This window comes from Bos mutus, chromosome 16 (genome assembly GCF_027580195.1).
Source record: "Bos mutus isolate GX-2022 chromosome 16, NWIPB_WYAK_1.1, whole genome shotgun sequence".
NCBI classification, from domain to species: domain Eukaryota; kingdom Metazoa; phylum Chordata; class Mammalia; order Artiodactyla; family Bovidae; genus Bos; species Bos mutus.
The window spans coordinates 19873089-19887677 of record NC_091632.1 but is presented as its reverse complement, the minus strand read 5'-3'; the positions used below and the strand labels follow the sequence as shown (position 1 = coordinate 19887677).

General features: G+C 37.3%; 1 protein-coding gene across 12 annotated transcripts in view; it reads left to right on the top strand.

The window, feature by feature from the left end:
- The window catches only part of SWT1 (SWT1 RNA endoribonuclease homolog), a 107635-nt gene that overhangs the window by 67774 nt on the left and 25272 nt on the right, over window positions 1-14589 (top strand). For 10 of the 12 annotated variants that reach the window (XR_011467219.1, XR_011467218.1, XM_070384795.1 and 7 more), the window contains one exon: window positions 2473-2604. Coding sequence is in view for 8 of the 12 variants with exons in the window: in XM_070384795.1 (XP_070240896.1) it covers window positions 2473-2604 (132 nt within the window). In the remaining 4 variants the exon portion in view is untranslated. Of the gene's footprint in view, window positions 1-2472; window positions 2605-4530; window positions 4645-14589 lie in introns of all 12 variants that reach the window. The other 2 variants (XR_011467216.1, XR_011467217.1) reach the window with 1 other exon arrangement.

The window sequence follows — 14589 nt, the reverse complement described above, 5'->3', positions numbered from 1 at the left end:
GTATTGAAAAATAAAGACATTACTTTGCCAACAAAGGTCCGTCTAGTCAAGGCTATGGTTTTTCCAGTAGTTATGTATGGATGTGAGAGTTGGACTGTGAAGAAAGCTGAGCACTTCAGAATTGATGCTTTTAAACTGTGGTGTTGGAGAAGACTCTTGAGAGTCCCTTGGACTGCAAGGAGGTCCAGCCAGTCCATTCTGAAGGAGATCAGCCCTGGGTGTTCTTTGGAAGGAATGATGCTAAAGCTGAAACTCCAGTACTTTGGCCACCTCATGCGAAGAGTTGGCTCATTGGAAAAGACTCTGATGCTGGGAGGGATTGAGGGCAGGAGAAAAGGGGACGACAGAGGATGAGATGGCTGGATGGCATCACCGACTCGATATATGTGAGTTTAAGTGAACTCCTGGAGTTGGTGATCGACAGGGAGGCCTGGCATGCCACAATTCATGGGGTCGCAAAGAGTCGGACACGACTGAGCAACTGAACTGAACGATAACCCTGTATGCGAGACAGCAAAAGAGAGACAGATGTATAGAACAGTCTTCTGGACTCTGTGGCATTGGGTGAGGGTGGGATGATTTGGGAGAATGGCATTGAAACATGTATATTATCATATATGAAACAGATCACCAGTCCAGGTTTGATGCATGATACAGGGTGCTCAGGCTGGTGCGCTGGGATGACCCAGAGGGATGGGATGGGGAGGGAGGTAGGAGGGGGGTTCAGGAATAAATACAATATTTAAGATATTTTAATCTTTCTTTTATTTAGAAAATATTTGAATACTTTATGTGGTTTACAAGTGACCTGTAATATACATGCGTTTGTGTTGGATGTTACAGAGCTCTTGTTAATTTCTGGATAATACACTTTATATTATAGTCCCTCAGTAAGTGAAAAATGCTTGTAATTACTTTATCATTGTATAGTTTTTAAACTACTTCATTGTTTGCTGTGCCTGATTGTGTACCAGAGTCACTGTAGAACCAGAGTCACTTCTCAACATATTCATGTTTGAGCCTTTCACATAGAGATGTTTATTTGAAAATCTGGTGGACCATGCACTATTTTTCATATAAAACTACTCTGAGTACTAGTCACTAAGTCGTGTCTGACTCTTTGCAGCCCTTTGGACTGTAGCCTGCTAGGCTCTTCAGTCCATGGGATTTCCCAGACAATAATATTGGAGTGGATTGCCATTTCCTCCTCCAGGGGATCTTCGTGACTCAGGGATCAAACCCTTGTCTCCTGCTTGGCAGGAAGATTCTTTACCACTGAGCCACCTGGGAAGTCCTAGAGCACTTATGCACAACCTTAAGAGGCTGGGATTAGGTTATATAAGGAAAGGATAAACAACATGGTCCTACTATATTGCACAGTGAACTATTGTTTAGTATCTTATGATAAATCTTAATGGAAAAGAATATTAAAAAAGAATGTACATATATATGTATAACTGGATCACTTTGCTGTACAGCAGAAATGGACACAACATTCTAAATTAACTATGCTTCAATAAAAATATTGAAAAATAAAATGACGGAAATTTATTGAGTCACAGTCTGAAGACAAGAAAGTCTGAAATCCAGGTGTCTGCAGAGTTGGTTCTTTTAGGAGGTTCTGAGGGAGAATCTATTCCATGACTGTCTCCAGCTTCTAGTAGCTGCCAGCCGTATTTGTAGATATATCACTCCAGGCCAGTCTCTACCTTTGTCTTCACATAGGGTAGTGTCTACCCTAACCCAGCATGACCTCATTTTAACTTAACTTACATATGCAAAAATCATGTTTTAAATAAGGTCACATTCTGAGGTTGTGGGTGAACATGAATTTGGGGGTGGGCAGTGTTCAACCCATACAGCATATGTTTTGAGTTTTTATATGGTTGTTTTTATGTTATATGAGTACATTTTGTTTACCTTAATTTTTCTGTTTCATAGATGGCATAAGCATCATCTTAACAGTAATTTGGTATTTCATCAGGTTGCTAATTTACTACTTAATACTTTTTAAAAATATTGTTGGACATTGAGGTGGTTATTAATTGTGCCTGTTTCTAAAATTGAAATTATCAGAACAAAGTGTATGAACATTTATAATATCCAGTTTCAGCAAAGTCTAAATCTGATGTGTGATTTTTTTTTCTTCATCCTTGTATATGGGAGTACGGTCATTACTTACATACTGACTTGAATATGGATTGATAGCATTACTTCCCTTCTATCTCTTATGGTCTCTTAGAGTGAAACATTCTTCACAGTTTTTACAGTATTACTTTCCATTAGACCTATATAGTTGTTGACCCCTATTCTTTGCATGAATGGATGTCTGGACATTTATTTCTCATTTAAACTGATGAACATTATGAGCTGTAAGTTATAAACATTATTTTATACATTAGAAGTCAAAATACTTGAATTACAGTAAATTTGCGTGTGTACCTATGAGCATTTTTTTTCTTTCTATTTTAGCATGGATGTGTTTCAAAGGTTGGATTCAAATTCAACTCTGACGTCTTCAAAGATAGCATCATTTGAAGAAGCATTTGTATATCTTCAAAAGTTAATGGCAGCTGTTAAAGATATTCTGGAAGGAATTCAGAGGTAAATACTACTTAATTTCAAGATTTCATTTATTTCTTACTTTACTCTTTCTTTTAGGCTTATTGGCTTTATCAGAGTTGCTGGGAGTCTTCCGGCAAGTTTCATAAACTAGTAGTTCTTAGATTGAACTCGTCTCCCTCTGTTGCAGAGAATGCCTACTTCAGTTGATCATCTGGACCACAAAAATGTATCTACTTTTTTCTTTTCTAGAAAAAAATTGGCTAGATTGTAGGCTTCATAAGGAACTTTTCTTTACTGCATAACTGTAGCTCCAAGAATAGTGCCTGACACATAATGTTCAGTTCAGTTCAGTTTCTCAGTCATGTCTGACTCTTTGCAACCCCATGGACTTCTGCTCACCAGGCTTTCCTGTCCATCACCAACATCCGGAGCTTGCTCAACCTCATGTCCATCGAGTCGGTGATACTATCCAACCACCTCATCCTCTGTCATCCCCTTCTCCTCCTGCTTTCGATCTTCCCCAGGATCAGGGTCTTTTCTAATGAGTCAGTTCTTTGCATCAGGTGGCCAAAGTATTGAAGTTTCAGCTTCAGCATCAGTCCTGCCAATGAATATTTAGGACTGATTTCCTTTAGGATGAACTGGTTGGATCTCCTTGCAATTCAAGGGACTGTTAAGAGTCTTCACCAGTACATAATGGGCACTCAGTAATTACGTGTTGAATGTGTGTGAGTGCTCAGTCGCTCAGTTGTGTTGACTCTTTTCAACCCCTTGTACTGTACACCAGGCTCCTTTGTCCATGGAATTTTCCAGGCAAAGAATACTGGCGTGGTTTGCCATTTCCTCCTCCAGAATAAAAAGTAGTATATGTTAAGGTAATTATCACTGCCCTTTAAAAGAAAAAACATGCTAATGTTTGTTAATATGGTTGATTTCATCCAATACAGTCTCACAGTACTGCAAACTGAGAATGTTTGAGGAGCAACTTAGTCTTTTGGTGCTTTGAGACTTGATTTGTATGTGATTATTAAATATTTATGAAGTATATAGAAAACATAGTTCTAGAAAGGTATAGAATTGACCATGCCATCTTTGTAGTATAAAGTCAGATGTTTTCTTTTGTGGCATTAAAGGAGAATACTTGCAGTTATTTTTTTTTTATATGCCAAAATTGTTTGATCTGAATTAGACATACAGCTTGCTCTGAGAAGAATGCTGTTCTTTACCAATTAAAAAACAAAACCAAAAGCTGATGTGATTTTAACAAGTCAAAGTTTTAAAAACTTGGATTTTTAAAACAATAGCAATTTTTGATTTTGCTTATTTCTTTTTAAGAGTTTTTGGAAACATCATCTCATTAATGTGCAAAGCATTTGTACCTCTTTTTGGATCACTTGGCTAATATAATTCTTAGAATGAAAGGTTACCAAAGCTTTTTGCTACTCTTAAGTTACTAATGACTGAAGGGACAGATCCCAAGTTAAATATCATCTCTAAGTGCACATAGGTTTTTTTTTTTTTTTAATTTAAGGCAATATTACCTAAAAGTAGCTCTATGAAGAAGAAATACTCAGTTCTGATTTTAGCTGTGTAAAAGATGTTTCACATGCTACACTGCATAAAAGCCATGCTTGACGTATTATCTTTTCTATAGAAAGTAGAGATATTAATCTGACTTCAATTACTCAACAAATGTTTGTTGAGCACCACCTGTGCTTGGCATCATGTTAGGCTCTGGGGAATCAAAGATAAATGAGAAGCAATCTCTGACTCCAATGAGCTTGCAGAAATAGTGCTAACAGTCACATTAAAACAGATAGTTACAATAGAGAGTTACTAATATTTTAATAGGAGCACAGGCAGTGGAGGGAGGGAGGGTTTGGCAAAAGATGAGACTGGATGGGGGTTGGAGGGAAATGTCTTTTCAGCTTCATAAAGCAGTTTCCACTTTATCCTGTTGGCTAGTATTTCACACATCCAGAGCTGTTCTGTGCCACGAGAGACGTGTTTATAGTCCAAAAAGCTATGGAAATTCTGGGGACTATATTACCCACTGAGAAAATCACTATACATCCTTTGGTAAGTTTTATAGACTTTGCTGTAGAGACCCTTCTTAATTTTAGAAGCTTTAAACATATTGTCCCCTGGACCCCACCCCAGAGATTCTGATTCTGAGGGTGTGCCTGGCTATCACAATTTAAAAAATTTCTCCAAGTGATTCTAATGTGTAGGCAGGTGTTGAGGACCACTAGCCAGTTGCTTAACCACTTGTTGTCAGAGTGTGGACACAGAACCAACCTCATCATAGCCACCTGGAACTTGTTAAAAGTGCAGATTCTCAAACCCTGCCCTGCCTACTGAATTGAAAACTCTGGGGGTTGGGCCTAGTGGTCTGTGTCCTGATTCTGTGCACACTAAAGGTTGAGCACCAATGGGCCTAAATGGTGCTCAGCCCTAGTGGCCAATTACAATCACCTGGGAGCTTAAAAAAAGAAAAAAAGGCCAGGCACTAACCCTAAACCTATTCCATCTGAATCGCTAGGAGTGGGACCTGTGTGTAAGCATTTTTGTTCACTCCCGTGGTGATTCTTATGTGCAGTCATGTTTGAGAAGGTGTAGCGTGTACAGCTTTCAAAAACCGTATCTAAAGAAATAAACACTAGAATTTTAAAGCTGGTTAAGTTTTGTTACTCTTTCCTCTAAGTGTACATACCTCCAGGAATAAGGAAGTATTGGTTGCTCTGCTGGTTTTCAGCATGTGACCTGGGATAAATTGTCTTGAGCCTCAGTCTCTGTCTATAAAAGAAGCATAGCAATGCCTTCCTAGAGCTTTTCATTAAGTTACTGTGCTTCAAAAATTGGGTATTGGTATAACTAATGAAGCCAGTGATTCTCTGCTTATTAAAGCAGAGTTCTAGATCCTATCTCAGACTACTGAAATCACTTCAATATCTGTAGATATTTTGTAGAGAAGACAAGTTGTATTTTTAACAAACTTTCCAAGAGATTTATATGCAATTGGTACAGGAACACATTTAAAAAAATTAATCCAACCTCCTGTAGTAAGTATATCAGAACTTCTTGAGCTACCAGCAGAGGGCATTATGAATAAAAAGTTTGCCGGTTTAATTATTCATTAATCAACAGAAACTACTGAAATTGCAAGGTTTTTTTTAACTGTAAGACAATGGACATTTGAATCAAAGTGTATTAAAAGTTAATAATTATATTGTTTTGTCAAGTGTTATGTGGTCTTAAAATCTTTTAAAGTAAGTTCAGTGTAAACATTGAAAAATACACTCAAATTTGTAATGACTACAAATTCATTAGCATTTTGGATGCTTGCTAAAATGAAATAGTTTCTTTTTTTGAGCTATATGCTCAGTGAATGTATGTCAGCTCTGTTTCTTTTTATTGTGCTCTGCTAAGTCACTTCAGTTGTGTCCAACTCTTTGCAACCCTGTATGAACCCTATAGCCTGCCAGGCTTCTCTGTCCATGGGATTCTCCAGGCAAGAATAGTGGACTGGGTTGCCATTTCCTACTCCAGGGGATCTTCTTGATCCAGAGATTGAACTCACATCTCTTATTAGAGCAGATCATTTATGGTGTTATTTTAGGAACTGGTAATAAATAACCTGTTAATCAAGTCCTTCAGTTAAAGAAGTGAATGAAAATGTGTTTGTTGAACTGAGTTTGTAGCTGCCTTCACTAATGTCATCTACCCTAGCTAAGCTACTGTTTCTTTTCTTAGAGTAACTCATGCCTTCTTCACATGATGTATGTGAAAATCTTTTTAAACTGTAACATATTTATAAGTGTTAGTTTTTATTTTTTCTTTAAAGCTGAGATGTTTAATTTGAAATATTTAACTGTATAATTTAATTTTGATAGAATTCGAAGCATCATTATGGTGAGTTAAGATTGAAAATATTGGTGTTAGCAGTTGTCCACACAATTATATAGTCGGGTGCAGAATACCTAATTTGGTAAAAGTTGAAGGAATGGGAATATTGCTGATTTCTGCACTTTATGCACACTTTTTTCTTGTGTACGAGAGTGAACTTAGCTAACTTATTTGGTTTAGAAATTGCTTCTTTCTTATCTTTCCTTTTATATGTTTATAGGGTTAATTTCAGCACTTTTGTTAATATTTTCTTATATAAACACTAGTGAATCAGTCAATATTCTTTCCATATAGACAAAAGTGTTGTAAGATTTATTTTTTAGGTCAGTACTATCTAGTCTCATTTTATAGTTTAGTGAATTTATGTCTAGATTGGTCAAGTCATTCTCAAGATAACAAAAACCTTTTGCTGAGGATATGAAAATTACAAAGCTTCACTTGGAGTGAAAAATTAATTAGAGTCATATGGCAAATACTAGAACTAAGAAAACTTCTACTTATACATTAATAAAAAAACATTACATGTCCTGTGCTTAAATCGACACCTCTACAAAGTTAAGTAAACCAGTCATGTAATGCAAATCTGAGGCATACTATAAATGTGTGCAGCTTCAACCTGAAAGATAATACTCAAAACAACAATGAATGTGTGTTTTTGTGTTTGTGAAGTAGGTGGTGATCTGCTTAGTTTAGAAGCTGAGAGGACAGGGGGAGAGTGAAGCTAGGAAATTGTAATCGACCTGGATTTTTAATCATATAATCTACCTTATTTATAAAAAAGGTTGAAATTATTAAAAAGGAAAAAAAACCCAACTGTAGCCTTTGAATTCAAAACTATAACTAGATCATGCTCGTGTGAATATTCATTTTATCACTTGATTTAATATGTAAAATTCTGTATTTCTGTGTCAATTTCATGAACTCTGGATTTCTAGCTCATGTATCTATGGATGAAGTGGTTGAAATAATGAATGTTTTCTCAGTCTCATATTTGGAGTCTTTTGGGAGAGAGTTATAAATAACTTGGCACTTTCTGCAGAGGGAATTTTTTTCTGTGACGGGGTATCCAAAGTTTAATTAATTTTTATCTCTTAAGCTTAGATTTTTTTTTTAGCTGTCATATTTGATTTGGTGATTTTTAAATATAGACTGAGTACCAAATGGTGCCTTGGACATAATCTTATCTTGTATGGGCATTCATTTGTGATCATAGAATATGATTTTGGAAAGGAGACTTCTGCTTGAATTTAGAAAAGGAAGATGATTAATTTTTATCATCTTCAAATGCTTAATAATCTTCAAAACCTTTGTAACATCCATTACATTCCTGTGGCTTTGGTTTGAAATACTTTATAGAGCTGGTTTTCCAAAACAATTAAAATCCAGTCACAAAGCTTGAGGTTGTGTGTGTGTTATTTACATATATATTTTCTTATTAAGTCTCAAAAGAAATAATTTTCCTATTACTCTCTTACCCCATTTTAACATAAGAACAAAACATACACTGATATAGCCATGCATAATTCCAGGGATAAAGAATCCTACAATTACAGCAGTTTTTTATATCTATCAGAGGAGGAAATGGCAACCCACTCCAGTATTCTTGCCTGGAGAATCCCATGGACAGAGGAGCCTGGTGGGCTACAGTTCATGGGGTTGCAAAGAGTTGAATACGACTGAGTGAGTAACACTTTATATCTATCAATCCTACTAATTGATAATGATAGTAGCTTCAAAGAGTATGGAGTTGTATTTGAGAGAAAATTTTATTAACTTAATATTATCTGTTTTGATAGCCAACCTGAGATTTTAGAAAGGTTATTTAGAAAAGATTCTTCATTTGATACAAAGATAACATTCTTTAGGCTGTTTTATAGGTTAAGTTAATTGCTGAAACAAAAGTTTATTGAAAGATGTGGAAAATAAAGACCTAAAAATTAGTGACTTTTCAGCATCTCAACTCATTGCTGTGGGCAAGATGATCAGTTCAGTCCAATTCAGTCAGTCAGTCGTGTCCAACTCTTTGCGACCCCATAGACTATAGTTCAGTTCAATTCAGTTGCTCAGTTGTGTCTGACTCTTTGTGATCCCATGGACTGCAGCATGTCAGGCCTCCCTGTCCATCACCAACTTCCAGAGTTTACTCAAACTCATGTCTATTGAGTCAGTGACGCCATCCAACCACCTTATCCTCTGTCGTCCTCTTCTCCTCCCACCTACAATCTTTCTCAGCATCAGGGTCTTTTCAAATGAGTCAGATCTTCACATCAGGTGGCCAAAATATTGGAGTTTCAGCTTCAACATCAGTCCTTCCAATGAATATTCAGGACTGATTTCCTTTAGGTTTGATTGGTTGGATCTCCTTGCAGTCCAAGGGACTCTCAAGAGTCTTCTCCAACACCACAGTTCAAAAGCATCAATTCTTTGGCACTCAGCTCTCTTTATAGTCCAACTCTCACATCCGTACATGATTACTGGAAAAATCATAGCTTTGACTAAATGGACCTTTGTTAGCAAAGTAATGTCTCTGCTTTTTAATATTCTGTCTAGATTGTTCATAGCTTTTCTTCCAAGGAGCAAGCATCTTTTAATTTCATGGCTGCAGTCACCATCTGCGGTGATTTTGGAGCCCAGAAACATAATGTCTGTCACGGTTTCCATCGTTTCTCCATCTATTTGCCATGAAGTGATAGGACTGAATACCATAATCTCCATTTTTTGAATGTTGAGTTTTAAGCCAGCTTTTTCACTCTCCTCTTTCATTTTCACCAAGAGGCTCTTTAGTTCATCTTTCCTTTCTGCTATAAGGGTGGTGTCATCTGCATATCCGAGGTTATTGGTATTTCTCCTGGCAGTCTCAATTCCAGCTTGTGCTTCATCCAGCCTGGCATTTCACATGATGTACTCTGCATATAAGTTAAATAAGCAAGGTGACAATATACAGTCTTGACATACTCCTTTCCCAATTTGGAACCAGTCCATTGTTCCATGTTTGGTTCTGTTACTTCTTGACCTGCATACAGACTTCTCAGGAGGCAGGTAAGGTGATCTGTTACTCCCATCTTTTGAAGAATTTTCAACAGTTTGTTGTGATCCACATCGTCAAAAGCTTTAGAGTCGTCAGTGAAGCAGAAGTAGATGTTTTTCTGGAATCCTCTTGCTTTTTCTATGATCCAGCGGATGTTGGCAATTTAATCTCTGGTTCCTCTGCCTCTTCTAAATCCAGCTTGAACATCTGGAAGTTTACAGTTCACATACTGTTGAAGTCTAGCTTTGAGTATTTTCAGCATTACTTTGCTAGCGTGTGAGATGAGTGCAATTGCGCAGTAGTTTGAACATTCTTTGGCATTGCTGTTCTTTGGGATTGGAATGAAAACTGACCTTTTCCAGTTCTGTGGCCACTGCTGAGTTTTCCAAATTTGCTGGCATATTGAGTGCAGCACTTTACAGCATCAACTTTTAGGATTTGAAGTAGTTCAGCTGGGATTCCATCACCTTCACTAGCTTTGTTCGTCCTGATGCTTCCTAAGGTCCACTTGACTTCACATTCCAGGATATCTGGCTCTAGGTGAATGATCACACCATTGTGATTATCTGGGTCATCAAGATCTTTTTTGTATAGTTCTTCTGTGTATTCTTGGCACCTCTTCTTAATATCTTCTGCTTCTGATAGGTCCATACCATTTCTGTACTTTATTGTGCCCATCTTTGCGTGAAATGTTCCCGTGGTATCACTCATTTTCTTGAAGAGATCTCTAGTCTTTCTTATTTTATTGTTTTCCTCTATTTCTTTGCACTGATCTCTGAGGAAGGCTTTCTTATCTCTCCTTGCTATTCTTTGGAACTCTGCATTCAAATGGGTATATCTTTCCTTTTCTCCTTTGACATTCACTTCTCTTCTTTTCATAGCTATTTGTAAGGCCTCCTCAGACAGCCATTTTGCCTTTTTGCGTCTCTTTTTCTTGGGGATGGTCTTGATTACAGTCTCCTGTACAATGTTACAAACCTCCGTCCATCGTTCTCCAGGCACTCTGTCAGTCAGATCTAATCCCTTGAATCTATTTGTCACTTCCACTGTATAATTGTAAGGGATTTGATTTAGGTTATACCTGAATGGTCTAGTGGTTTTCCCTACTTTCTTCAATTTAAGTCTGAATTTGGCAGTACGGAGTTCATAATCTGAGCCACAGTCAGCTCCTGGTCTTGTTTTTGCTGAATGTATAGAGCTTCTCCATATTTGGCTGCAGAGAATATAATCAATCTGATCTCAGTATTGGGCATCTGGTGATGTCCATGTGTGGAGTCATCTCTTGTGTTGCTGGAAGAGGGTGTTTGCTATAACCAATGCGTTCCTTTGGCAAGATGATCAGCTGTTGATAAAAAAATTTTTCCTTATGTAGAGTGGAGCGGTTTATCCAAGTTTAGGTCTGACCTACTTTTTTGAGGCTTGGCCTTTGCGTGTGTGTGTGTGGCACGTTTAGGTGCTCAGTCGCGTCTGACTGCAGCCCCATGGACTGTAGCCCGCCTGGCTCCTCTGTCCATGGGTTTTCCAGGCAAGAATACTGGAGTGGGTTGCCTTTCCTCCTCCAAGGGATCTTCCCAACCCAGGGATCGATCCAACATTTCCTGCTTCTCCTGCATTGGCAGACGGATTCTTTACCACTGAGCTACCTGGCCTTAGATAATTAGACTTCACCTCCCGTCCTCCATTAGAGTTTCCACAACTCCCCAGATATCAATGCACCTCTTTATCAGATTTTTCATGTACCCCATGTCCTGTCCGTCACCAAGTGTATCAGTCAGTATATGAGAAAATAATACATCTTTTATTTTAAAATGAATGGCTTTAGTGGCTTCACCCTCCATGCCATCATTTTGCACTTAACTTTCACAGTTTATTTCATATTCAGCTCCCTAATTTTGACACTTTTAGGGCAGGAAATTTACTTACTTTTTGTTTGTTTGTTTGTTTTACTTTCCTATATCTAGATCTATACCTGTATCACACATGAATGTGAAAGTTAAAGTTAAGTTGCTCAGTCGTGTCCAACTCTTTACGACCCCGTGGACTGTAGCCCACCAGGTTCCTCTGTCCATGGGATTCTCCAGGCAAGAATATTGGAGTGGGTTGCCATTTTCTTCTCCAGGGGATCTTCCCGACCCAGGGATCGAACCCAGGTCTCCCACATTAGAGGCAGACGCTTTAACCTCTGAGCATGGTAGATAGTAAAAAACAAAAAACATGGGGGAGCTGTCAAATAACTGAGTGAGTATAGTCTGTCTGATGGAGGGCAACTTCTTTTAGGGCTAAATGGTTCTGATAGTACTACATTATGACATTAGATGAATAGATAATGTAGAGTATCCATAAAGATACAGAAGAGAGAGTACAAGCTAAGAAATGGGTAAAGAATAAAATCAGGAGGAAGGAGAAAGACTGGACAAACATATTGAGGAGATAAAAATGGTAATTATGTCTAGAACAGATGATGGAACCTCCAATAATTTGCCCAAATTGCTTTTTGGGATCCTATGTTATCATTAATTGATTAATTCTAATTTCTCTGTATCAGCTGTCTAAATTAGGTTTAGTAGAAGGAAAGATGAGATCTAATGGGAATGACTGAGACTTAAGGAATATAAGCACACTTTTCCTATATAAGAAGACATGTCTTATATAAAATAAAAAGAGTAAAAGCTTTTTGTGGTATCTCTATTATAGTTTGATAAACTTTAACATAACATACCAAATGTATAGTAAAATTTATATTAAATTAGCTGACAAAATATGTGGTATCCACGTAGCAGTTCAGTTCAGTCGCTCAGTCGTGTCTGACTCTTTCAACTCCATGTACCACAGCACGCCAGGCCTCCCTGTCCATCACCAACTCCCAGAGTTTACCCGAACTCATGTCCATTGAGTCATTGATGCCATCCAACCATCTCATCCTCTGTCATCCCCTTCTCCTCCTGCCTTCAGTCTTTCCGAACATCAGGGTCTTTTCAAACGAGTCAGCTCTTTGCATCAGATGGCCAAAATATGGAGTTTCAGCTTTAACATCAGTCCTTCCAGTGAACACCCAGGACCAATTTCCCTTAGGATGGACTGGTTGGATCTCCTTGCAGTCCATGGGACTCTCAAGAGTCTTCTCCAACACCACACAGTTCAAAAGCATCAATTCTTCTGCGCTTAGCCCTCTTTATGGTCCAACTCTCACATCCATACATGACCACTGGAAAAACCATAGCCTTGACTAGACGGACCTTTGTTGACAAAATAACGTCTCTGCTTTTTAATATGCTATCTAAGTTGGTCATAGCTTTTCTTCCAAGGAGTAAGCATCTTTTAATTTCATGGCTGCAGTCACCATCTGCAGTGATTTTGGAGCCCAAAAAAATAAAGTCAGCCAGTTTCCCCGTCTATTTGCCATGAAGTGATGGGACCAGATGCCATGATCTTCGTTTTCTGAATGTTGAGCTTTAAGCCAACTTTTTTTCACTCTCCTCTTTCACTTTCATCAAGAGGCTCTTTAATTCTTCTTTGCTTTCTGCCATATCTGAGGTTATTGATATTTCTCCCGGCAGTCTTAATTCCAGCTCATGTTTCTTCCAGCCCAGCATTTCTCATGATGTACTCTGCATAAAAGTTGAATAAGCAGAGTGACAATATACAGCCTTGACGTACTCCTTTTCCTATTTGGAACCAGTCTTTTGTTCCATGTCCATCCACATATCAGTCTGACTCAATTATCCAGCACCAGCTGATATTTATTTAACCTTTCTCTTTAATGCTATTGAAGGTAATAGATCATCCATGACTTATGTTTTAAAATAACTAATTTCATTTTAAATATCTGAAGCTCTTATGTGTGCTTCCTAGCATTTGTAATTCAAGAATAGGCAATAAGGACCTTTATTTTTATCCTAAATATCAGCGTTGTAATGCCAGTTATTCCTGTTACCCCTAAAGCATTTCTCGGTGTTAATGTTCTTTTGTTTTAGTCAATAAAATCCAGTTCTATTAACAGTGATGAAGCTATATATTTCCCATTACAAACTTTTTGATCACACCAGAATCAAATAGTCAAATATAAAGGAAGATGACTTCTTGGAGATAAATAATTTGTTTATAGAGTTGTTTTCATTTAAAATCAATACTTTAACATTTTCCTTTTGTTTTATAACTGGTTATTTCTACCTAATGACTTACTGATCTGATATTTACTGAAAATTCCCTGCTATCAAGTCTTCTAAGAAGTGCTAAAACTACCAACCACTCCAGTTTTCAGAGAAGCAGATGGGATAAATGACTGACTAAATCAGTGGGATTAAATATAAGTAGAATAAAGGAAATGGTGGGGTTTAGGGGGAATCAAAGGTACTCAGTAAGGGAGATCATAATAATTTTAACTTAAGTAGTAAGTGTATAGTGAATGTATGGATAAAGGCAGATGATCAGTTCTAATTCCTCGTTATAAAGTTGTACAAAAGGTTTAAAGTTAGAGTGTACCCTAGACTCTAGGATTAGTCTCAATCTATTTTGAGAAATATCCACTTGTGCCTCTAAAGAACTTTTAACACTGTACTCGGCCAAACCATCTACCCATTGTGAGAGGTGATGCAATCAGTAAAACTGTTTCCAGTAATATAAGAGGTTGAGTCCAACTCAGGACAATGTTTTTTACATAGAAGATAATAAATATTTACTATACATTGGAAACCCCTGGAATTATGTTACATTCTGATGGTCCAGTCCTTGTGAATAAGGCATAAATCTTCAAGAATCAACATATACTTACCTGTAATAATAATGTAACTGGAACTATAAGTTGTAAATTTTCCAATTAATATTTATTTTTTGCTAACATTAAGCTAGATTAGTTTTTGACAATCACATAGCTATATATTTTCCCCAACTTAATTGTTGAGCTAAAATAAATAGTCATCAAAAATATATTTTTATATTAAAGATTGTATTTTATACATATTTTATTTAAACTTTTGATAACTAGATGAAGAAGTGTGAGTACTGTTGTACACCATTGGAGTATGTGCATGCATGCATGCTAAGTCAACTTCAGTCATGTCCGAGTCTTTGTGACCCTATGGACTGTAGCC